The sequence below is a fragment of the Pleurodeles waltl genome, chromosome 5, assembly GCF_031143425.1.
Source record: "Pleurodeles waltl isolate 20211129_DDA chromosome 5, aPleWal1.hap1.20221129, whole genome shotgun sequence".
In the NCBI taxonomy this organism is placed as follows: domain Eukaryota; kingdom Metazoa; phylum Chordata; class Amphibia; order Caudata; family Salamandridae; genus Pleurodeles; species Pleurodeles waltl.
In genome coordinates, this window is record NC_090444.1 from 446,297,083 (window position 1) to 446,320,646 (window position 23,564).

The 23,564-nt window shown below is 44.9% G+C and overlaps 1 protein-coding gene across 1 annotated transcript in view; it reads right to left on the reverse strand.

Annotated features, from left to right (window-relative positions):
* LOC138295758 (N(4)-(Beta-N-acetylglucosaminyl)-L-asparaginase-like) overlaps window positions 1–23,564 on the reverse strand; it is a 307,883-nt gene that overhangs the window by 76,347 nt on the left and 207,972 nt on the right. Inside the window, exon 5 of the mRNA XM_069234263.1 lies at window positions 16,340–16,378. Within this exon, the coding sequence (XP_069090364.1) occupies window positions 16,340–16,378 (39 nt within the window). The remainder of the gene's footprint in view (window positions 1–16,339; window positions 16,379–23,564) is intronic.

A 23,564-nucleotide genomic window follows, 5' to 3' on the forward strand; every position in this document is an offset into this window, starting at 1 on the left:
ATGCATTTGTGTTCTTCATGACTAAAACAAGTTGCCAGAATCATGGAAAACTAACCTGATCATACCACTCTGCAGAAAGGTATCTGTACCAGGCTAGTACAGACCGATATGCTTGACAGAGAGCATAGAAAAATGATCTTCAATATTATGTTGGAACATCTGAATGCATGGACTGAGGACAACTGAATCTTTCAGGACTGGTCTTTCCATCATTGAGAAGATCCATCTCACTGCCTACGAATGTTTCAACCAAGCAATAGATGCTTCTGTTTGTGACCTTTCTGAATTTTTCACAGACCTTTGACATGGTACACAGACACTACTCTGACTCAAACTGGAAAACAAGGGTTTGAAACCGTCCTTTTAACAATAACCATCAGCCTCAAGGTAGATAACGAAGAACAAATCAGGGTAGGTTTAAAAGGAGCCAGAAACAGACATTTAATGGCCTACAATGGAGTCAAGCAAGGCTGTATCTTGTCCCTAATGCTATTTATTCTCTACACAAACAACGTGCACAATGCAATACGTGCAGTCACTACATACCTTCTGAGATTTAATCTAACAGAAATCTCCTTGCCCTTTTTGGCACGAACACAACCTTCTCTTCAATTTCAACTAGATGGAAAGAAAGCCTACTGTGTCAAAATCCACTTAAAAGTTGATCTATCTGATCTAAGGTCATGAGCTAGGGCCCCAAAGCAATGAAAACATCAGGCAAATCACTAAGAATAGGAAACCAGACAACTTAAATTATAAGCACTTTAGAACATTTTGGCTGATCATTGTTCAACAAGCTTTCTTAGAGAAACCATATGGATAACTTCTTATCAAGGGCACAAGAAGCGGTAAGAGGCATCACAAGGGTCACAAAAAAGTCATGGCAACATAAGAGCAAAAAGCCTCAACACATGCTAAGAGTCCGTGTATCCGAGAATACCACCTTTATTTACTTTTGCAAGGCGCTGTTTGGCCTGAACTGTTGGCTAGAAATAACCTTGGAAAAGTCAAGTAATATCACTCTTGAATGTCAGAATATACAGTAAAGTAGAGGTTAATGAGACCAAACAATTGTTGAGGCACTTAAAAACAGTGTCTGGCCAGGAGTATTCAGGCTCAATACAAAGAGGATCAATTACCTCAGTTCAAAAAACATAGTATTTATGGTACACAGTAACACTTTCCCTCTCAGTGATCAACTGTTCAGCAGACATCAAATCGGGTCACCAGCTTTTCCTTACCTGGATTCAGTAATCTATTTTAAACAGAAATGATCAACAAGCCCACAGAAGAACTATATGGCCATTGGTGAAGCTCTCTGGACTTAACATACCAAATCTGCAAAGATCTATCTTCCGAACGAGGCCACCAATTAGGTAATTTTAGTCACAGTATGCTTCCTCGATGAGGCATGCAGCATTCCGTGGAAAAAACATGAAAATGTCACAAAGCAGCATCTAATTTTATCGGCCTGTTACTTTTTTCCCAAATCACCCCCTAATATCCGAAAGTAAACACCATGTTTCACCAGTGACCTTTTAGCTTGCACACACCTCTGCTATTTATTCTCTAATTTGTGTTACAATGGGCTATGATATTTTATGTTCTTTATAGTCTTTTCTTGTAATCCTTATTCATGAAAGGCCAATGGTCGAAAATGATAAACTTGGCAGTTCATTACAATATTGAGAATTTCATAAGAAGATGGCAGCAATTAACATAGTTTGCATGAAGCTCAATACTGAACCACTACTTACACCATCAGGTCATGTTTGATATATGGCCCCATTACTAGTAGTGCACTCCTACTCTACTTGGAGGTTACACTACACAGGAGAGTAGAGTAGTGAGCTATACAGCATGTGCACACCAACGGCTAGGCGGCCCAGGGGAAGGGAAGCCCTCAGATCCACTGTCACCACTGGTTCATCAGTCACACCATCATCCACCACCACAGCTGCTAGTCTTGGCGTTACAGCCACACCGCCTGCCACCCTGGTAACTATCTCTCAGACACTTACCAGCTGACATGCCATTGGCCTTGTTATAAGGGAATCATCAACCACCAGAGGTACAGCTGTGCAGGTGTCCACATTCTGCCTCCTCCTATATTTTTCCTACATCCCAAACTATCTGTTGCTACTGTGGCCCTTACAGCACCCACTGTTGCCATCACTACACCTGCTGTGCCTGCTCCCATATTACAACCTGCAGAAGATACCAAAATGCAGAAAAGGGAGGCGGAAGAGATGAATGAGGAAGAGAACATTCCCCGGGCAGACATGGGAGTAGGCATTGAGAACTTGGGCCCTCATTCCAACCCTGGCGGTCTATGACCACCAGGGTGGAGGTCGCCGGAAGCACCGCCAACAGTCTGGCGGTGCTTCATATGGCATTCCGACCGCAGCTGTAAAGCCGCGGTCGCCCAGCCGGGTCCGGCGGTTTCCCACCGGATTACCCCCAGCTGGGAGAATCCCCCATGGCGGCGCTGCAAGCAGCGCCGCCATGGGGATTCCGACCCCCTTCCCGCCAGCCTGTTTCGGGCGGTTTTCACCGCCAGAAAGAGGATGGCGGGAACGGGTGTCGTGGGGCCCCTGGGGGCCCCTGCACTGCCCATGCCACTGGCATGGGCAGTGCGGGGGCCCCCTAACAGGGCCCCAGCATGATTTTCACTGTCTGCATAGCAGACAGTGAAAATCGCGACGGGTACAACTGCACCCGTCGCACCCCTGCAACACCGCCGGCTCCATTCGGAGCCGGCTTCAATGTTGCAGGGCCTTTCCCGCTGGGCCGGCGGGCGCTCCCTTGGCGGGCGCCCGCCGGCCCAGCGGGAAAGTCTGAATGGCCTCCGCGGTCTTTTGACCGCGGAGCGGCCAAGTGGCGGTTCCCGCTTGGCGGGCGGCGCCCGCCGCCCGCCAATGTAGGAATGACCCCCTTGGTCTACGATGATGAGAAAGCAGGCACAGACAACTGAGGGACAAGCAGAGGAAGGAAACTGTGGCACAGACGTTGGTACAGATTTCACAAAACATTCTCCCATAAAGGCAGCAGACGCTACATTCCAAGACAACTTCATGTTGGTTGCTGCTGTGGTTCGAGCATCAAAGGTCACTGTGTGAACAAATTGTGGACCTGGTTAGGGTGGAGTGAGAGGGGTCCACGTTTGCTGCTACACACTGGAACAAGACGTGTGCTGCTTTGGCAGAAGAGAGAGCCAACAGGATAGCCTTTCACCATTGGACCAGTGTTGTCTGACAGATCATCAACCATATGGCTGCAGGACATGTTTTCATGTCAGCAGTACTGCAGGTACATACCTGTGCTGTAGAACAAGCAACTTGCTCCAATTGCCTTCTGCACATTTGCTTGGCCTGGCCAGCAGTACCATAATACATTTCCCTCTTCTACTTCATGCCATCTTGCTCATCCAAGCAGGCCTCTCCCACGCAAGCCTGGAGGCAGTCTGAGTATTTTGCACACCTCAGTGGGGTACCTTATACCTCACCATCAATGTTCTCATACAGCCTCCTAATATATATATATATAATTAAATGATCTTCGTTAGGGTGATGTGTGCCATGTTCGCAGTAGTTATGGGTGGTATTTAAGTTTAGATTAGGTGTTATTTGGGGAGCGGGTGGGTAGAGGATGTAGCTGGCAGGGAAGGGGTAGTTGAGGTTTCAGGTGGGTGGTAGTGTGGGATAGGGTAACTGAGGGTTAGATAGGTGAATTTAGAATGTAGTGTAAGAGTTAGTTGGAGAACAGGTGGAGTTATGGATGAGAGGAAAGGGATGGGTTAACTTACACATTTGAGCCATTTACGTTTGTGCGAAACTTCATAACTGTGCTGTCTTTTGGTTTGTACCGAAGAAAACTGTGATGTGGTAGGTAGTGATGCCAAGGGACTTGGCGTTCGTCAGCAGGGAGTGGTGAACATGTGCTTCTGCGATCTACCTGTCTGCTGTCAAATTGTCCCATGATCAGGCAGGCCTCAGCTGATCCCCAAGGGACATTTCTCCTATCATTCACTTCAGATGCATGGACCCAAACCTATGAATGGATTCGTGAACCCGGTCTCAGGGTCAGCAAACCCACAAAAACCCATTATAAAAATAAAAAAGAGCTAAGTCCTCTATTTATGGAGGGCCGGGGCTGTGCACTACCAAATGTCATGCACAGCAGTGAGTATAAACCCTTAAAAGCACTGTAATTCGTCAGTTTGTTGCACACATTACACCCCTCTGCCGATGAAACATGAAAAACAAAATTTGGGGTAAATTATGCTGTGCCTTGTGCTTAGAATACCATCACTAGCAAATCTCAGGGTTTTTTCAGATTGTGTTCCCTGAGTCATACCTAACTGCATATTTTCAGTGAATATACATAGGCCCTCATTCTGACCTTGGCGGGCGGCGGAGGCCGCCCGCCAAAGTCCCGCCGTCAGGTTACCGTTCCGCGGTCGAAAGACCGCGGCGGTAATTCTGACTTTCCCGCTGGGCTGGCGGGCGGTCGCCTTCAGGCCGCCCGCCAGCCCAGCGGGAAAGAGGCTTCCACGATGAAGCCGGCTCGGAATCGAGCCGGCGGAGTGGAAGCTGTGCGACGGGTGCAGTTGCACCCGTCGCGTATTTCACTGTCTGCGCAGCAGACAGTGAAATACATTTAGGGGCCCTCTTACGGGGGCCCCTGCAATGCCCATGCCAGTGGCATGGGCACTGCAGGGGCCCCCAGGGGCCCCGCGACCCCCCCTACCGCCATCCGGATCCCGGCGGTCGGACCGCCGGGATCTGGATGGCGGTAGGGGGGGTCGGAATCCCCTCGGCGGCGCAGCAGGCTGCGCCGCCTTGGAGGATTCAATGGGGCGGCGGTACACTGGCGGGAGCCCGCCAGTGTTGCCGGTCCGACCGCGGCTTTAACGCCGCGGTCGGAATCCCCATTGGAGCACCGCCGGCCTGTCGGCGGTGCTCCCGCGGTCCTCCGCCCTGGCGGTCTTTGACCGCCAGGGTCAGAATGACCGCCATAATGTGTAAAATTGTCTGTGTGGCTGTTAGTGTTATCTTATAACACAGCGATTGTTGTTGGGTTATATGCAGATGTGCTTGTACCTGCACTAATTCCTAGGGTGTTACATACGTATTGTTATTGCACATACATGTCAAAAGTCATTGATGATCCCCATTACAGTATTCATCCCTAGGGTCATTGCATGGTGGGGAAAGCGGCACTTGTTAGTGTAGTATTCATTGTTTGTTATTAACGTAGTCTTGACAAATTGTTAGTGGAAAGTAACACCAGTGATTTTTGGTTAAGATGTTGGTCGTGGGCATGTTGTACATTAGCGCTAGTATGATATTGGTGCAGGTTGATGACCAAGCCTAAATATGTTCCAAATGCCGCCTTGAGCGAATTATGAGATCCTTGTGACAAAGGTAATTCTCCTTTGTCCAGGCTCTGGCAGGGACTTGTGGGGTTGGCCTGCTTCTTCCTTTGATTTCTGCATGAACCAGAGTACTGAAGGTTGTAGTCGGACCTTGATGTTGTGTGTTTGCTTTTGGCTACATTACGTCTGCCGCATATTTTGACAATGTATCCCTCCGAACCTGTCAATACCAGCGGCCCATTGTATACTCCTGATCCGCACTTGGTACCAGATCTTATTTTTCCAATGGCCACATAGTAACAGGTCCATCCGGAATGACACCAGCAATTTCTTTGTGTGTTCACGGTGCTAACTTGAATCTTATGTTGCGCAATGCTGGTTGCTATGGTATAGCATACATTTTTTATTTATTTGCGTTGAAGAACACTATCTTTTGATGTGTAGTCAAAGTAACTTACTATGGTACATGCAGTGTGTGTTTGTTTGTGTGACATGTTTGCAGCAAAGGGTACTACCTCCTCAAAATAGTGGGTGCAGTTAGGTGGTAAATCCTCATGTTCTTCTCTCCCTGCACCTCATAACTGCCGAAAACAGTTTAACTCCAAGGGTTTTACTGCATGCGGTATTTCATCTTATATTTAGGTAGAGTTAATGCACATCTGGTAATATCGGTTGACATATCGTAGGTGGTAAGGCCACTCACAAAAACTTGTAATCGGGATACGTAGAATGAAAACATTAAACCGTGTGTTAATTTAGCTTTGCCCTGCTTGTAATGAGGGCCTTAATATGCTATTGTAATGCTAATTGTGCAGCCCTGTTTTTATTACTTTTCCTGATTTGGGCTGAGGTGCTGCAGACCAGTAGTGTGTGAAGAAAGTCACCATTAATGCAGTGTTAAAGCTTTAATCTCCTGTTATTTCAGTGAATGTCCCAAATCAATACGCTCACAATTCAGCTTAATTGTTAGAAAATATACTCTACTGAACTTTTTTGGTACTTCAGGGTGCAAAACCCATCTGAAATCTGCTACTATCCTCTTTTCGTTTGCTGATGAACTGCCATGGCACCCAGCTTCTGTGAGAATTAGAACTACGCAGAACTCCACGAAGCAAAAAAAACCTTTGTTGCGCTATGTGGAGTTCTGCGGGCGGGTGGAGTTTCCCCGTCATGCCCTTTTGCATTGTATTTTACTTTAAACGCAATGCAAAGTACGTTCTCACATTTAAACTTGCGCGCAAACAGCTCCACGTGGTTCACATGGGTGCTGCCATCTTGTTTTTCACTCTGTTTATGGTGCTGGGCCTGTTTATTTCATCCTTCAATAATCCTTTCTATCCTCCACCCTTCTAATTAATCTACCCCTCATTTTTATTTATTGTATTACTGTGTCTTTTTGTTGCCAAATATTTTTACATTTTTTTCATTTATTTCCTGCTTTTTGTGTTCTTATTTTTCCCTTATTTATTTTCTTCCTTCCTTCTCCTGTTTCTGTTCTTCTTCTTCACCCCACCACCCAGCACCATGGCAGAGCAGGGTGGCGCCGGCGAACAGGGGAGTGGCAGAGCCAGGCCCCCCTGGACAGCCAGCAGCAGTCACCTACCTTGTGGGCGGCAATGCCGCCAAGGGGTACAGCCTCGGCCTATCTTTAGTGAGACGAATGTGGCAACACTGTTGTTTTATGTACAGCACCACCTCCCCTTCATGCTGGCAGCAGGCGACAGGCATGGGAGTGGTTACCCCCTGCTGAAGAGTTGACTGTGTTGTGCTATGGTGCGCTGGTGTGTCTGACGCACCACCCACGTCCAGCACACCATCCAGCAGCTGACACACTGCTGGGTGGATATCATCAACCTCAAGCAGGACCTGCTCGACATGCTAAGCCTTGACATTTCGGGGTTCTCTGAGTATTAATTAGATTATTTGTTGTGTTTGTATTCTACAATGCTAACCTTTTTGCCCGAATAGCATGCTGCTCACACTCAGAGGTAAATTTAGTTTACATTAAGAATATTATTATGTGATACAATTTGAGCTACACAGGTGTTCGGCGCTACCTAATTGTACTCGTCGGCGCACATTGACTAAATATTTAAAAAGCCACTGCAATGTATATTCCTCTGTCCTCCGGTCACCATAGTGGATTAGTGATATCAGTGAGTTAGCGTTCTCTGTGACTTTCTTTATCTAGCTTGTACAGTCTCAAGCAATTTCACAGTGATGTTCAGTACTAGTATGCATCCATGCATTGTAAAAATGGGAGACTGAGTTGGTCCATAAAGGGGGTTGAGAAATGAGTATGGAATCAAAGATCATTCATTGCAATGCATTAGCTCCAAATTTAGCTTTTATAATGGAAATTTGGAATAGGGATTTTAGGAGCATAGCCAGCTCAACAATAGTTGATCATGCTAGTACCACAGGCGATCTGATTTAGATAAGTACAATGTTACTGCATTTGCCTATTATAATAATTTTGTGGAGATTAACTGTACCACTAATCCAGTTGTTTCAATCTTCTTTATTTCTTACATCAGCACCTAAGGGCAAGAATAGGGGCACTACCGAGTTGGGTTCGGCAGTGGAGGTGCCAATGACCAGCGCCAATGCTGCAGGCTCTGCTCATCCCAGTAAGCCCTATTATTTAATATTATTATTTCTCTAACTTTTACCTCTGCTTACTATTATACTACTTTTAATTGTGCCTTGTTTACTTTTTTTTAAAACTGTCTCCTGTTTTCCAATTCCCCTATCCAATCCATTATCTTTTTTTTCTGTCTTTCATTAATAATTGTTATTCCACCTCTCCGTTGCACTTCAATGACTCTGAGTCAGACTCATCATCATCATAGGCTATAGCTCTGCCCCTCAATTACGAAAGGTTTTTGGTTGGCTTGACTACCTGGCTTTTCTAACATTGAGAACCAACAAAATGTCCAGAGTGATATTTTTGATAGAAGATACTGCAGTGCTAACCGAACTGTAACCATGCAATGCGGTTGCATTTTTTGGATTTAAAAAAATGAAGGGGAGGTGTACCTCATCTCTAATAACTGTATAATGTTTTTTTTTTCTAGCCATACAGACCACCAGTGGAGCCGGCTGAAATTCCGCTACAGGACCAGATGGAGCAGGGAGAGAAGTGATGGCAGGGACGGGCGGTGGTAAGTCACATTGTTTGCTTATTGACAATTACTATTATTCACTAGCTACAAGGGAGTCGTCGTGATTATGAAGCCCCCACGTTACAGCTTCAGCTGTAGTTGGGTTACTTATGGCCTCTTATATCTGCAACTCAGCAAAACTACACATAATATATGCTAAAAATGATGGCTTTATGGAAACGGGAAAGAACAGAAGGTTAAAAGAAAGGATGGGTGAAATGAGCAAAAGGAAAGGATGTGTGGGTCGGTGAAAGGATGCGTGGGGGAGTATTGGGCAAATGGATGGATGGGTGAAAGCATGATTGAAAGAAAGGGTGGACATTCGATACTGAATGGATGGATAATGGATTGTTAATTTTGGTGAAAGACTGGGTGAGAGAAGTTAAAGCTTAAATCGTTGTGGCAATGGGTGAATTTAGTAGGAAGAATGAAAGGATGATTGAGTAATTGCTTGGGTGAATAACCAAGGAAGCTAGTCTGTAGAGGGACATGCTGCTCACCTACTTCACTTACTTTATGTTTTATGGTTATCAAAGCTATGGTTCGAAGTGAGGGTATTTTAATTTGTGTTCTATCCCTTGACTCACTGTACTTTACTTTTAAACGAAACAGATATGTATCCCGCCAATCATCATCATTCATCAACACCCTCTCTGCCCATGGCATTTCACCACCCATGACTGAAGGAGTGCAGTATGGTTCGATTTATGCCTGCAGTGTTGGCTGTCCAAAGTGCATCTGCTTCAGTTAATGCTGCATTTATAAAATTTTAAACGCATTGCAAAACAAACACACTTGTTTTGAATGTGGTTAGCCTTGTAGTGTCCCAATGTGCTTTTGAGCATGCACAAGGTGTTTAAATAATATATCCGCATTCTATACATGACATGTGTGACATATCTTATTTATTCAACTGCCTCTTTGGAGTCAGGGTAGAAACAAAGTGAAAGGCATTTGGGAAAGAGCAGGCCCCATTGGAATTAAAGATAGATAATTGTCAATTACAACTGGCCTGGCTGCAGACAGTAGAAAAGTACTTGAAGTTCTGGCTAGCTAATTTGGCACAAAAACTTTCAATCCATAGTGCATAATGCCTTATTCATAAATGAGAGGTAATTCATTTTTATTTTTCCATTAAAAATGTTTGTTGAGTTACTAAAAAAACCTTTAAAAGAAAAGAAAATTAAATCACTGTTTTTTTAATCTGGTGTTATTCTGCCTTAATTATTTTATACCAGACAGTCAGTGCTTCTGCCATGGCCTTGACTATGTTAATGTCACTGTCTGTGGCAACATATCCAATTTGGAGACCTCTGGGTCACAGCCATTCAGATACCTTGCTATTAAATTCCTCCAAGATGTTTGCAGCTATGTGTGGTTACTCCATGGATACTGTTACATGCCACCCAACACTCTTAAAACTTTCTTCAGGGCCAACACCTGTAGACAGCTTGTGCTTTACCCCTACAAAAGATATCCAGTATGCAGTGATGCACATGTAATCCGTCGCCTGACAACTAGTCCACATGTCTGTTGTAAGGTGGATAGTGTGGACAACACTTTGCTGCGAAGCTTGTCCAATCAATTGCAGCACATCGTGATGCAGCACTCGAACAGCAACTCTGACAAAATAGGTTGGACTTGGAACCTTCCATTTCGAGGCAGATGGCTGCAACAAACTTCTAAGACTCCCACTCCTTCCACAAAAGAAAAAGGAAGGAAGTCCACTGCTAACATTTTTGCCAGCTTCCCATTGTACAAATGTGCCATTGGATGGCTGAGGTCATACGGACCCTCCTGCCTAAACATGTCTGTAATTGTAACCTGGATTTTCTTCTTTTGTGGGGCCACTGATGGAGATGACTTTTGAGATGTAGGTGTTAGTAGACTCAATGTGCATTGTGGTGCGGTCACTGTATGCTATGGTGTCTCCATCTGACTCTGAGGTCCTGATTCTGAGTTCGGCAGACGGGATGACCCATCCGCCGAACTTCTGACTGGGAGATTGCCACCATACTGGCTACCTTTCCTCTGGGCCAAATATGACTTTTCCACTGGGCTAATGGGCAGAAACCAAGGCTTCTGCCCATCAGCCCAGTGGAAAAGTGGCAGCAGCATTGTCGCCGGCTCATAATTGAGCCGGCAGCAATGCTGCGGCTGCAAGCAGAGTGCACCAGCACGCTTGCAATGCTCACTGTCTGCAGAGCAGAGCAGACAGTGAGCATTGCGAGTGTGCTGGGCAGGGGACCCCTTGTGACCCCCTGCACCTGTTCTCCACCAGCCTTTTCATGATACCGCCATGAAAAGGCTGGCGGAGAACCAGGTCGTAATCGCCGCCTTAGCTGATTGCGACCTGCACCTGTCTTCAACCCGTCGGGATTACTGATCCCGGCAGTGACAGCAGTAACCTGGCCATCTGACTGCCAGGGTCATAATGTGGCAGTCAGACCACCACAGCAGCGGCGTTCCTGACCGCCACCGTGAGTCTGGAGTTCTAGTGACCGCCAGACTCGTAATCAGGCTCTGAGTCTTCCTTTGCCATTGTAGGGTATCTGAGGTGGGTGATTCTCGCGCACTGCTGGGGACAGGACTACTTTGAGTGAGGATGTCGCCCTCTACTTCCTCACCTTTCACCGTGATTTGACCAGCTGTAGCTTATGTTTCCCGGCTCTACTCACCTTAAAAACCGCAACCACGTTCAGCCATCTTTTTAAGGTGCTACTCCCACTGGATTGTATGATGTTTTTTCAAATGGGTTGTCTGGTCTCCAGTATCACAATGTGAACCAGGCTTACCTCAACGAACAAGTGTGTGGCAAATGGAGCATATCGCAATGTTCCCCTCCTGTAAAAAAGTCCTAAACTGGTGATGAGAACTTTCTTACTGGGCCTCTGCCAATGCCTGAAGAGGAACTAGAAGTAGGTGGGTGTGTTGATTGCCTCTCTGCAGTGCATCTTCACTTCTACTGATGTAAAGCTTGGTGCAGGTCTCTGCTGGTGCATCACAAATATCAGAGTTGGTGGTGCTGCCCGTGCCGCATCCATTGGAGCAAGTTAGATAGTAATGTTGGACTACTCTGTGCCAGCTTTCAAAATGACTGGCTCATCGTCGTCATCCTCCCCATCATCATCCCCTGCCATGATTCTACGGCTTTCTGGAACTTTTCTTTTCCCTTGCCTCTCCTGGCATCGTCCGGACTCGGCCAGGGTCCACTCCATATCTCTATCATTGTCATCAGAAGTGGTGCTTGGAGAAAATGATGGAGTAGTACCCTTCCCTTTTCTCGCTGGAGATCTGGGAGCAATTTACTCTAAAAGAGGAGGTTCTTGCTAGGCAGGAAGTCCAATCTCCTGTTCTACTCCAACTTTGGGAAGATCTACTATTGCGGGCCGTGGCTGCTGTCCACTTTGTTCTGTTTCCTGAAACGATTGGGTACTACTTTGCAAAAGGGCCAAATCCAATTTAACACCACTGCTCGTCAACGATGCCATGATTGCAGTGGCTGCCTCACTGACAGACATGGTCTTAGGCTTAGGTTGGGTGTGCTGCTGATGCAGGAGTGCTGCTCCCAGGTTCCTCCCTGGAGGCCGGTGTAGCAGGCACACGTTTCCTGAAAAAGGTTGCGGTGGGCATGCAACTGGTGTAAAGCTGGTTCTTCTCACTGGCCACTTTCTTTGGCGCAACTTTCTTTGGGGTCATGTTAAGCTCTAAGTTGGCAGTGGCACTAAGATGCACAAGAGGAAGACTTTGGAGGACTGAAGTAAGTGTAAGGCCTTCTTGTTGGCAGTACTGCGGGTGATGCGAGGTCTCTTCTGTTGTGGACTTAAAAGCAACCAATCCAGAAAAACATGTAGTTAGTAAAACGTGGCATTGTTGCAGGTTGACATAGTGCAGACAAGTGCAATCTTAGTGCAGTTGGTTACTTATATAATAAGTAACAATTAAAAAAAAAAAACATTTTAAAGTCAAACCACACCACCACACTATAACATTACATCTCAAATCAGGCAACACAATATGCAGATATTGCTCTTTGCTTTATCTCCATTTGTTTTAAAGGGGACACTTGAGGTGGTCGGAGAGAGGTGCATGGGTAAATGGAATAATCCTTTAAAAAACCTATGGCGGCCAGATGGTCCAGGGGAAATGGAATAATCATTAAAAAAAAATATTATGCTGCTGATTTGTCTGCAGTGCTCCGCAGCCAGGGTGTCCAAGAGGAAATAGATTTATTATACACCTAAAGAAACCGAATGCTGTAGAGCGGCTGTGCGTCTTTGGTGGATGGATGGAGAAATGGATGTGGATGGATGGATCAAGGCAAAATGCAGAATTAAATTAAATTAAATAAAAAATTTAAAAAAATGTAAAAAATAAATAAAAAAGACATTACAAAAATAAAAAAACTTAAAAAATAAAATAAAAAAATATAAAAAAAAATTACAATTAAAACTTTAAATAAACTTAAATAAAAAATGGAAGTAAAATTTAAAAAATTGAAATAAACAATTTAATTAAAAATTAAAAGAATAAAAAATTAAAATGAAAAATGAAATTGGAAAATGAAAATGAAAAATTAAAATAGAACTTAAAAAACAAATGATCAATAATTAACAATGTTTGTAGGTAACCTATGGCAAAGACACACTGGCTGAATGCACAAAATGGCTGCTACATGATCAAACAAGAAGGAGCAAGGAGGCATGGCAAACAAAGAATACATTCAGGTCTATGGCAAAGGGACACTGGCTGGATGGATAAAATGGCTGCCAGCCACATGGTCAAACAACAACAAGGAGCAAGGAGGCATGGCAAACAAAGAACAGATGCAAGCCTTTGGCAAAGGGTCACTGGCTAAATGGACAAAATGGCTCCCAGCTACATGGTCAAACAACAACAGCAAGGAGGCACAGGAAACAAAGATAGAACACATGCACACCTATGGCAAAGGAACACTGGTTCATGTACAAAATGGCTGCCAGCCACATGGTCAAACAATAAGAAGGAGCAAGGTGGCATGGCAAACAAAAAACACATGCAAGCCTATGACAAAGGAACACTAGCCGGATGTACAAAATGATCACCAGCCACATGGTCAAACAATAATAACAAGGAGGCATGGGTAACAAAGAACACATGCAAGCCTATGACAAAGGGACACTGGCTGGATGGACAAAATGGCCACCAGCTACATGGTCAAACAACAACAACAGCAAGGAGCAAGGAGGCATGGCATAGAAAGAAAGAACACATACAAGCCTATGGCAAAGGGACACTGGCTGGATGGACAAAATGTCCACCGCCCATATGGTCAAATGACAGCAACAACAAGGAGCAAGGAAGCATGGCAAACAAAGACGGAACACATGCAAGCATATGGCAAAGGAACACTAGCTGCATGCACAAAACAGCTGCCAGCCACATGGTCAAACAGGAACAACAAGGAGGCATGGGAAACAAAGAAAGGACACATGCAAGCCTAGGGCAAAGGAACACTGTCTGCATGCACAAAATGGCTGCCAGCCACATGGTCAAACAGGAACAACAAGGAGACATGGGAAACAAAGAAGGGACACATGCAAGCCTATGGCAGAGACACGCTGGCTAGATGCAGAAAATGGCCGCCAGCCATATGGTCAAACAACAACTGCAAACAAGGAGGCATAGGGAACAAAGAGGACATGCAAGCCAATGGACAAAGACTACACACAATATAGCCCCTGGCCATACGGCATGGAGAACAAAGACTAATGGTGGACGATGACAAACACATACACACACATAAACACTGGCCCATGAGAAGGCATGGTGGTAACATGAAAAAAACACTAACATGAATTCAGCAATGCAAAATGCCAAAATTAACTCAGCTATGAAAATTCCACAACAACAGTACACACATCCTCCTATGCCATAAATAGTACACCAAAACATATAAACTTTTTGCATATAAAAATGAAATGCAAAAAATACCCAACATTTTTTATTTAATCCAATGCCATCCCTGTCCTAAATTAAGTTTTAAAAACATATATTACTGAAACATGTATTTCATGCACTGATGACTACTAGTATTGGGCCTACTGGCTAGATGGCCCTAGTTCACATAGTAAAATAATACTGCAAATGTTACAAACATGTAGAAAAGTTACTGAGGTGTGCAACAGTTTTCCTTTTCAAAAGATAAGAAATTAATCAAATGCAAAATAAATAACTAGGCCCATACTTAAACTCCAGGCCACACACCACTATAAAAATCATAAAATCAAATTAAAGTACAAAGAAATACTGGTATATGCCCAAACAACACCCTTATTCAGTGGTTTTTGTAACTCCCTTGTGTGATTTCACAAAACAAAAGCCTTTAATCCAAATGTAGATCCAGGAGACAAAGAGAGTGATCCTCCCACCTTGAAATCCAAGTGAAAAGTGACCAGGAGATGGACACAGGACTGGGAGGAGCCCTTTGGGCAGGAACAGGCAGTTGGATTCTCTGGGGCACTTCCTTCCTTTTTGAAAGAAATCTAAAAAACAACTTTAAGGGGTTCACTGGAGAAGACAATCCACTCAAAAAACACTTTTTAACTACATATAGATGTATCTGGAGTACAAAATCTACTCTAGGTGCATTTGCGGTTGCGAGAGGGACTGTTTTTGCTGCTATCATGGCAGTAAGCATCATAAGTGAATGTGAAGTCTTGCACTTGCGATCAGAAATAGCCGATCAAACGGCAAGTCTGGCACCAGGTCGCTAGCGGCCCGCGAGTATTGTAGCACTTGCGAGAGAGTGCCAAAACCCAAACTCGTGCATGTGAACGAACTCTGCTCAGCGCTGGAATGCGGAATTCAGGAACTCTGCGAAGTGCCTGAATTCTACAAACTCCAGCAGCAGATTGGAGTTCTACACCCAGGCCAAGTGAGAATTCCACTCTCTGCACAGGCTACTGGGGAAAACATACCACTTTTATCGTAAAAACCCTGATACACAATGTTGCTGAGTGATAGATATTTGGTCTGTGCTGGTAGCCACCAAGAAGGAGAACGATATCTTGCACCATCTTTTGTATGAATTTACTTCAGCAAATAACATGCTGAACATGACTGAGCAAGAGAGGGGAGACTCGATTGTGACACCATGCTGTACCTCTTGCTGGCTTCTATCTTAGAAGCATGAGAGATGTAGAGAGAACTTGGAGCAAACCTCAGTGTGCACAGAAGTGCCCTTTTATTTAAGGAAACATAAGATGGCCTGGGTGAAATTTTAAAGACGCTGGAATAATTGTGCATTATTTTTGTGATACAAAATTACACAATTACGCCAACTTGTGTAATTCAGGGTAATTTGGCGCAAAAATGCCTACTGCAAGACCATAGGAATTATGCCCAAGTGGCTACTGCTGTTCGTATTCTGGTGTATTTAGCAATATTTTCATAGTGCAAAATGCATCCTTCCATCCATTTGGGAAACTAAGGAGCATTTTGCACTTTGAAAATAGTGTCAAATGCTGGGTTACGCTCCTCGCGTAATTTTATAGAACTAATTTTATAGAACTTTGAGTAATTTTGCTGTAAATTAGTGTAATTACACTATAGCTAATTACATGAGTTACTTTAGTAATCATATTATGTGGGTTATCCTGTTCAAATGGTAGATCTTTAGCATGCTCTTTACTTTAACAATATAACTTTAATATTTCATATTGAAAAACGGAATTAAAATACACTTTAAGAAAAACTGGAAAAGGCACAAGAAGAGAATCAAGGTAAGAAACAAATCAGTCTTTCGTTGAATACTCACCCACAGTGATGTTTCCATGAAGGTCTAAGGCAATCACACCTAATGAAAAAATAAACAAAACTTTGTTTTCTAACTTAATTTGAATATCGGTTTACTATGATACATCTATCGAAAGAACAACAGCAATGCAGCAATAAATAGTAATCCGTGCAAAATAACGTGCGGTTTCTGATCCTATTTTAGTAAAGATGCATACTGATAATAGATGGCCAACAGGTGCATACGTGAAACCATATCGGTACTTGCCCTACCTGCATTTGTAGAACTGCACACATTTCACATCAGATCTGTGGCGGTCGTAATAAATTTACCCCACAACTACAACTAGCAGGTGGAAATGAAGAGTCTACCCATGGCGCCTACACGGTTATCTGCTTTAGTACTGAAGGTTAGTCGTCGTAATTTTCAATAGAGTACTTGCCAGGTTATGCACAGGTTTGCAATATAGAGCGGACGCATCCAAAAAGGGCATCCTCCTACGAACAGCAGTGAGCAGTACCATCAGAGGTAAAACATCTGACAAAGCAAAGGCAAAGTCAGTGATACATACACCACCACTAAGGCAAGGGGCAAACAAAGAAACAAAATGCAAACATGTTAATGAAAATGGGCTCAGACGAAGGGTCGTTGGGTTCCTTGTTGCTGCATTACTGTCGATTGGGAACGGGGCAGGCTCAAAACAATCTCTCAGCACAAATAAATTGAAGGGTATAATAACACAGGATTAATTTAAATATGCAAAGGCATTTAGTAATCCACGTGTGCCTGCCCAAAGGGAGTGTCACTGTAGGTAGGCAGAAGTCATGAATAACTTCACAAGACAATATTTTAAGTGTCTCATTCAAGTAGAGGATGTGTCATCAAACACCAGCACAATGAGAATTATTCATTTAGGAGTAAGGTTGTGTGAAGGGATACATTGCTCAGTTAATGTCCTGTATTACATAATATCTCTCCTTGTATTCAGAAATATTATGAAATATCCACCCCCATCAGATCCTCCCTTTCAGCAGACCTGACACCGATGAATTGGCATTTGAAATGTCGCCCAATTCAAGGCAACCCTTTTGACTGCATTAATGTACTTGTACCAAGTAAAAAGCTGAGAGAAACGTCATAGAGAACTAAAGATTTCGTTGTTACCTATAAACATGCCATTTTGGGTGTTAAATGATCGTCGTATTAGGCTAGTAAAATACATTCTGCCAGCAATACCCCAATTAATTTTTTAAGGTTGTGAAAGAGCTCTCCTGTCCCCAGGCTGAGCAATCTTTAAAGAACTCGCAAAGCTTTTGCAACAATGTTGCAGCCTTTTTCAGAGAGAAAATATTTTTTGATTTTGAAGTTAATGAGGATAGGCTTTCTCTCACATGGGAGGCTTAAACTCATATTGCTCAGGATCCCGTAGCAACTATGTCCACCTTCCCCCCGATCATGCCCGTGAATTAAAATCTTGCTCATTCATTTATCATCAGGCTCTCTAGAGGACCCCTGTACCCACAGAGTCCTACAACTTGTTCCTGACTTGATAACTTCTTTTTTTGGAAAGGGTCTACAACCAGATAGTCACTACAGGAGTTTCCACTTATCTCTGGAAAGAGTCAATAGCTATTACCCTGAAACAGAAGCCGGGTGGAAAGCCACATGATCTAAATAAATCTGCGTCCTATCTTGCTCCTGCTGGCACTGACTACAATCTTTGAAAAGTACATGAACTGAAGTTTGCCCGGCTTTATCACCACCCAGGACCTTCTGGAGTCCTCACAGAATGGTTTCCATAGTGGTCATAGTACCGAATCGGCCTTGGTTGCTGCGGAAGATTACATCTGTTGCCAGGTGAATCAGGGAGTCACTGCCATCCTGGTTACACTGGATCTGTCAGCATACTGTCGCCCCATCCAGGTTGGTGCAAAGATTTTGCTAGGCAGGAGTGAGGAGTGCTGCGCTGGCTTTACTGGGTTCTTTCTTACTAATAGGAACCCAACTGTCCTCTGTGGAGACTTCAAGGCTGAACCTTTTCAGCTCCCATGTGGGGATATGCAGGGGTCCTCTCTCAGCCCTACCCTGTTTAATCTTTATATGGCCCTGCTAGCATGGCTGGTGTGGCCATTCATATTCCAGGTCCTGTCTTATGCAGATGGCACCCATATTATTGTTTCAATATATGATGACATGCTTTCAGTGGCAGAGAAATTCAAACTCTGTATGATGGATGTTAGCATATGGATTAAGGAAAATTGTCTGAAATCGAATGTGGAAAAGACAGTCTTTGGGGCTCAGCACTAGGTGTGGTCTGAGCTGTGGTGACTAGAGACATGTGGCCACCTAACCACACTAGTTTCTGGTACTAAAAACCTAGGAATCATATGACAGCATGCTCCCCTTTGATGTTCAGGTCAATAGGAGCGAAAGAGCATATTTTTATATTATCAAAGCTCCTCTTATTCCTGCAAAGCTCGGAACTGCAGTAGTTATTGCAATAATTACATCCCGCCTTGACTACTGCATGCACTATACTTAAACATAAATAAATGCTCCCTCAATAAACTCCAGGTCATTCAAAATGCGGCAGCCTGTTTGGTACTACATATATTGAAACACCTTTCAGTGAGCGAAGGCTTGTACTCTCTGCACTGGCTGCCTACAAGGAAGGGGGTGTTCTTTAAAGCACTCTATATGGTCCATCAGGTGCTGCACCTCCAGGGGCCGTCATCCCTGAGGTCAGACGTTCACTGGTAATCCCCTAAGAGACAGCTGAGATCCTCTTCTTTGAGGAAGGTGCACATTCCTAGGTTCCAGAAGACCTGATGGGGGTGGTCACACCTTTCCGGTAGCTGCTGCAAAATTTTGGAACACGCTGCCCATCCACATTGACAGTTTAGCTTCTCACATGGCCTTCCGTAAGCAACTGAAGACTTGGCTTTTCTCCCTTCCGTAACTGTATCTTTCTCAGGCAGCTTCTTTTTCGTGATACTGTGCATGGCATTGACTCCTTTGTTAGACTGTTTTCCCGCAGACGGCCAAGAAAAGGAGTGTAGAGGAAGTATAGAGAAAGAGATGTCCATGCAAATGTAGCTACATATGTACAAATATATACAAATATAAAGTAACTAGAATGGCCACAGGCGTCCGGGGAGGAGGGAGGGCACAGGTGAATCTACAGCACCAAATGCCACAAGCAGATGCTTACTGGGTAAGTAACATTTTCCGTTCGATGGCATGTATGACTGTAGATACACATGCTCTGCATAGACTGTAAAGCAGTCCCTCCATAAAAAGCAGTAGCTAGCCTGTGGGAGTTGCAGTTGACTGGAAAAGTGTTCATAGCACAGCTTAACCTACATTGGCTTACTGATGTGCTAATACATCCACACAGTAATGCTTTGTAAATGTATGTGGTGTAGACCATGTAGCTGCCTTACAAATGTCAGCTATAGGGATGTTTCCAAGGAAAGCCAAAGTGGCACATCTTTTCCTAGTTGAATGTGCTCTATAAGTAACAGGTAACTGTCTCTCTGCTTTAGCATAGCAAGTTTGTATACACTTAACTATCCATCTAGCTATGCTGTTTTTGGATATTGGACTGACCGCATGAGGTAGTGAAAAAGCTACAAAGAGCTATTTAGTTTTCCTAAAGTCTTTGACTCTGTCAATATAAAACATAAGTGCTTGTTTAACGTATAGAGTGTGGAAAGCGCTTCCCGCAACTGAGTCAGGATGAGGAAAGAAGAATGGTAGCTCAATGGATTGGTTGATATGGAATTGTGAGACCAGATTAGGAAGGAACTTCTGGGTGTGTGTGAAGGACCACGTTGTCTCTATGAATTTGGAAGAAATATTCTTCCAAGATTAGGGCCTGGGGCTCATTGACACGCCTGAGTGATGTGATGCCAATTAAGAAAGTCACCTTCCAAGAAAGGTACTGAAGAAGACGTGAATGAAGTGGCTCTAAAGACAGGCCCATTAGGCTGGTAAGCACAATATTGAGGTTTCAGTATGATGCAGGATGCATCCTGGGTGGAATAACCCTTTCAAGACCTTCCATAAAAGCTTTAATGACTGGGATTCTGAACAAGAAAGTGTGTTGTCTGTTCTGCAAATACGCAGCTATAGCTGCAAGATGTAAGCAAATGGAAGTGTAAGCTAAATTTGCTTTTTGTAAATGGGGCAAATAACAAACTATGGCCCTCATTCCGACATCGGCGGTCTTTATGAAAGACCGCTGAGGTTCCACCGGGCCGAAGACCACCAGTGTTGGTCATATTATGACTGGTGGCGACCCTCTGCCATTTTTTGGACAGAGAACCGCCACGTCATCAGAACACCGCCCACCGATTACGTTCCAGTATTCGGCGTGGTGGTGTTCTAGTGATGGGGTGCTGGTGGCGGAGCAGCCCCCATGGATCCCATTCCCTCCCGGACAACCACGAGGCAGGTAAGGTGATCGTCCGCCAGGGGAGGAGGATGGGGGTGTTGTGTGGTGTGTGCATGCATGGGGGTGTGAGTGTAAGTGTTTAGAGGGGGCGTGTGGGTGCTTGTATGTTGGCGGGGGGTGTGATGTGTGTAGTGGGGATGTAACCTGTATGTATGTGTGCATGTGTTCATGTATGTGCAGAGGTATGTGTGTGAGTGGTGTGTGCGTGCGTGAGTGGGGGTGAGGGGGGATGTTTGGGGGGCCCATGGAGGTCAGGGGGAGGGCGCCCTACCACCTTTGGGGTTTGGTAGGGGGGTCATGGTTGTTGGGGGTGGACTCCTGAGAGGAGGAGAGGGGAGGGGGAGACCCCTATCAGTGCCAGGGAACGAATTCCCTGGCAGTGATAATGCCTATCGCCATGGATTTCGTGGTGGTTCAAAATCCACGAAATCCATGGCGGTATGCGGGGTCATAATCCCGTAGGCTGACTAGTGACGACCGCCGGGCTGGAGACCGTTGCTCCAGCCTGGCGGTCGTTACCGCCGTGGCGGACGATGTAGTACATTGGCGGTTTGGCATGTGCCAAACTGCCAATGTCATAATGGGGTGGTAATTACCGCCAGCCTATTTGCGGTCCTACCGCCAACATTGCACCGTCCGCCAGGGTTGTAATGAGGGCCTATGTCTTGAACAGTAGCTTTAATGGGGTTAATACGTTAAGGGTTGGCAGTACCATACAAAACGTTTCATTTTGCAGCATAACATGCTCTAGTTGTGATTCTGCAGGCTTCCCTGAGAATGTCCATGCATTCTGCTGGCAATCTCAAGTAACCAAATATTATGACTTCAGGAGCCATGTCGCAAGGTTGAGTGACCTGGGGTCTGGGTGTCTGATTTGTTCTTGATTTTGAGTGAGAAGGACTGGCCTGTTGGGAACCTTCTCGTGAAGTACTACTGATAGGTCCAGAAGTGTGGAACCCTGGCTGACACGCCCAATCGGGAGCTTGTGGGATAATGGTGAGAGATGTTTGCCTGATCCTCCAAACCAGAAATGAAATGAGAGGGAGAAAAGTGTAAGCAAATATCCATGACCAGTTCATCTATAGTGCGTTGACTTGGATAGAGGGTGTGGATACCTGGAGGCGAAGCATGGGCATTTAGCATTTTCTGCCCTGGCAAAAAAGTCTGTCTGAGGAGTTCTGCACTTTGTGAAGTTTGTTTGAAGGACTTGTGGGTGGAGTTCCCATTCCTGGACTTGTTGCTGCATCCTGCTGAGTAGGTCTGCAAAGTCATTGCCCATTCCTGGGTGAATGTGGTGGCAGAGAGCCCACTTCCATATTGTCTGAGAGAGTTGTGACAATTGGGATGACAACCCCCACCCTCTGTTTCTGTAGATAATACATAGTTGTCATGTTGTCTGTGCGGACTAAGACAACCTTGTGAGACCGGTGATGAAGAAAAGCTTTCAGGGTTAGAAATACTGCAGGAAGCTCAAGGTAATTAATATATAGGGATTGGTGACTGAGATCCCAAAGGCCCTGTACTGTAAGGTCTTGAAAGTGAGCTCCCAAAACCCGTCAGTGATGCATCTGTGGTCAGAATGACGTGAGGCACAGGGTCCAAAAAATGCCGTCCTTTCAGCAGGTTGTTGGCGTTCCACTATTGCAGAGAGCAGCGAGTCTGATGGTCTAACAACACTAGATCTTCCAGGTGACCCTGTGACAGAGACCACTGACAAGACAGGGGACACATGTGGAGTGTGGCATGGGGAACAATGGCAATGCAGGATGCCATCATCCCTAACAAGCGCATAATAATTCTGACTGTGTATGTGTGATTCTCCTGAAACTGGGGTTTATGGTAGCCCCAGCTCCGCATTGAGAAGAGCTCCTAGATAAGGCTGTATCTGGAGGGGTTGGAGGTTGGATTTGGAAAAGTTGACTGTGAAGCCCAGAGTATGAAGGAGATCCACTGTCGACTGAGTGTGATATTGGCACTGTGGTAATATGCTGGCTTTGATGAGCCAGTCGTCTAGGTAAGGAAACATGTGTATGTTCTGCCTTCTGAGATGTACAGCAACTACTGCTAAGCACTGTCTGAAGACCCTGGGAGCATTCGTGACTCCGAAAGGCAGGACTTTGAACTGGTAATGTTTGCCTGCAACTACAAGTCTTAAGAATTTTCGGTGTGCAGGTTGGATGGGAATATGAAAGTAGGTGTCCTTTAGATCTAGAGCCGTCATAAAGTCACCTTGTTGCAGAAGTAGAATAAAGTCCTGAAGAGTAAACATGTGAAAGTGCTCTGAGAGAATGTATTGGTTTAATGGGCTGAGGTTCCGAATAGGCCTGAGAGAGCTGTATTTTTTGGGAATGAGAAAGTATAGGGACTATACCCCTGATCCCTGGTGTTGTAAGGGAACAGGCTCAATGGCCCCTTTCGGAATAAGGGATTGAACCTCTTGTTTGAGAAGGGTGAGTTGCTTGTGGAATACCCTGTGAGTGCGAGGGGGAATGTTTGGAGGAGTGGTAATGAGCTCCAGACAATTGGCCCATGGTGATATTGACCAATTCTAGATGAAAATCTTGAAGCCGTCCCCCGATAGGTGTGGAGTGAGCGGGAGGTAGATGGAGGTAGACGGAGGTAGTCACTGCTTTTCAGTGTAAGAAGAGCCTCGGGAGGTGATGCTCCTACCTCTGCCCTGGTTGTTGATGCTTCAGTAGGACCCGCTGTGAGGAAATGCCTCCTTGGCATGGTTACCCCCTAATGTTTTGCCTTTGCTGATGCTAAGATATGATTTGAAAGTGTGCTGGG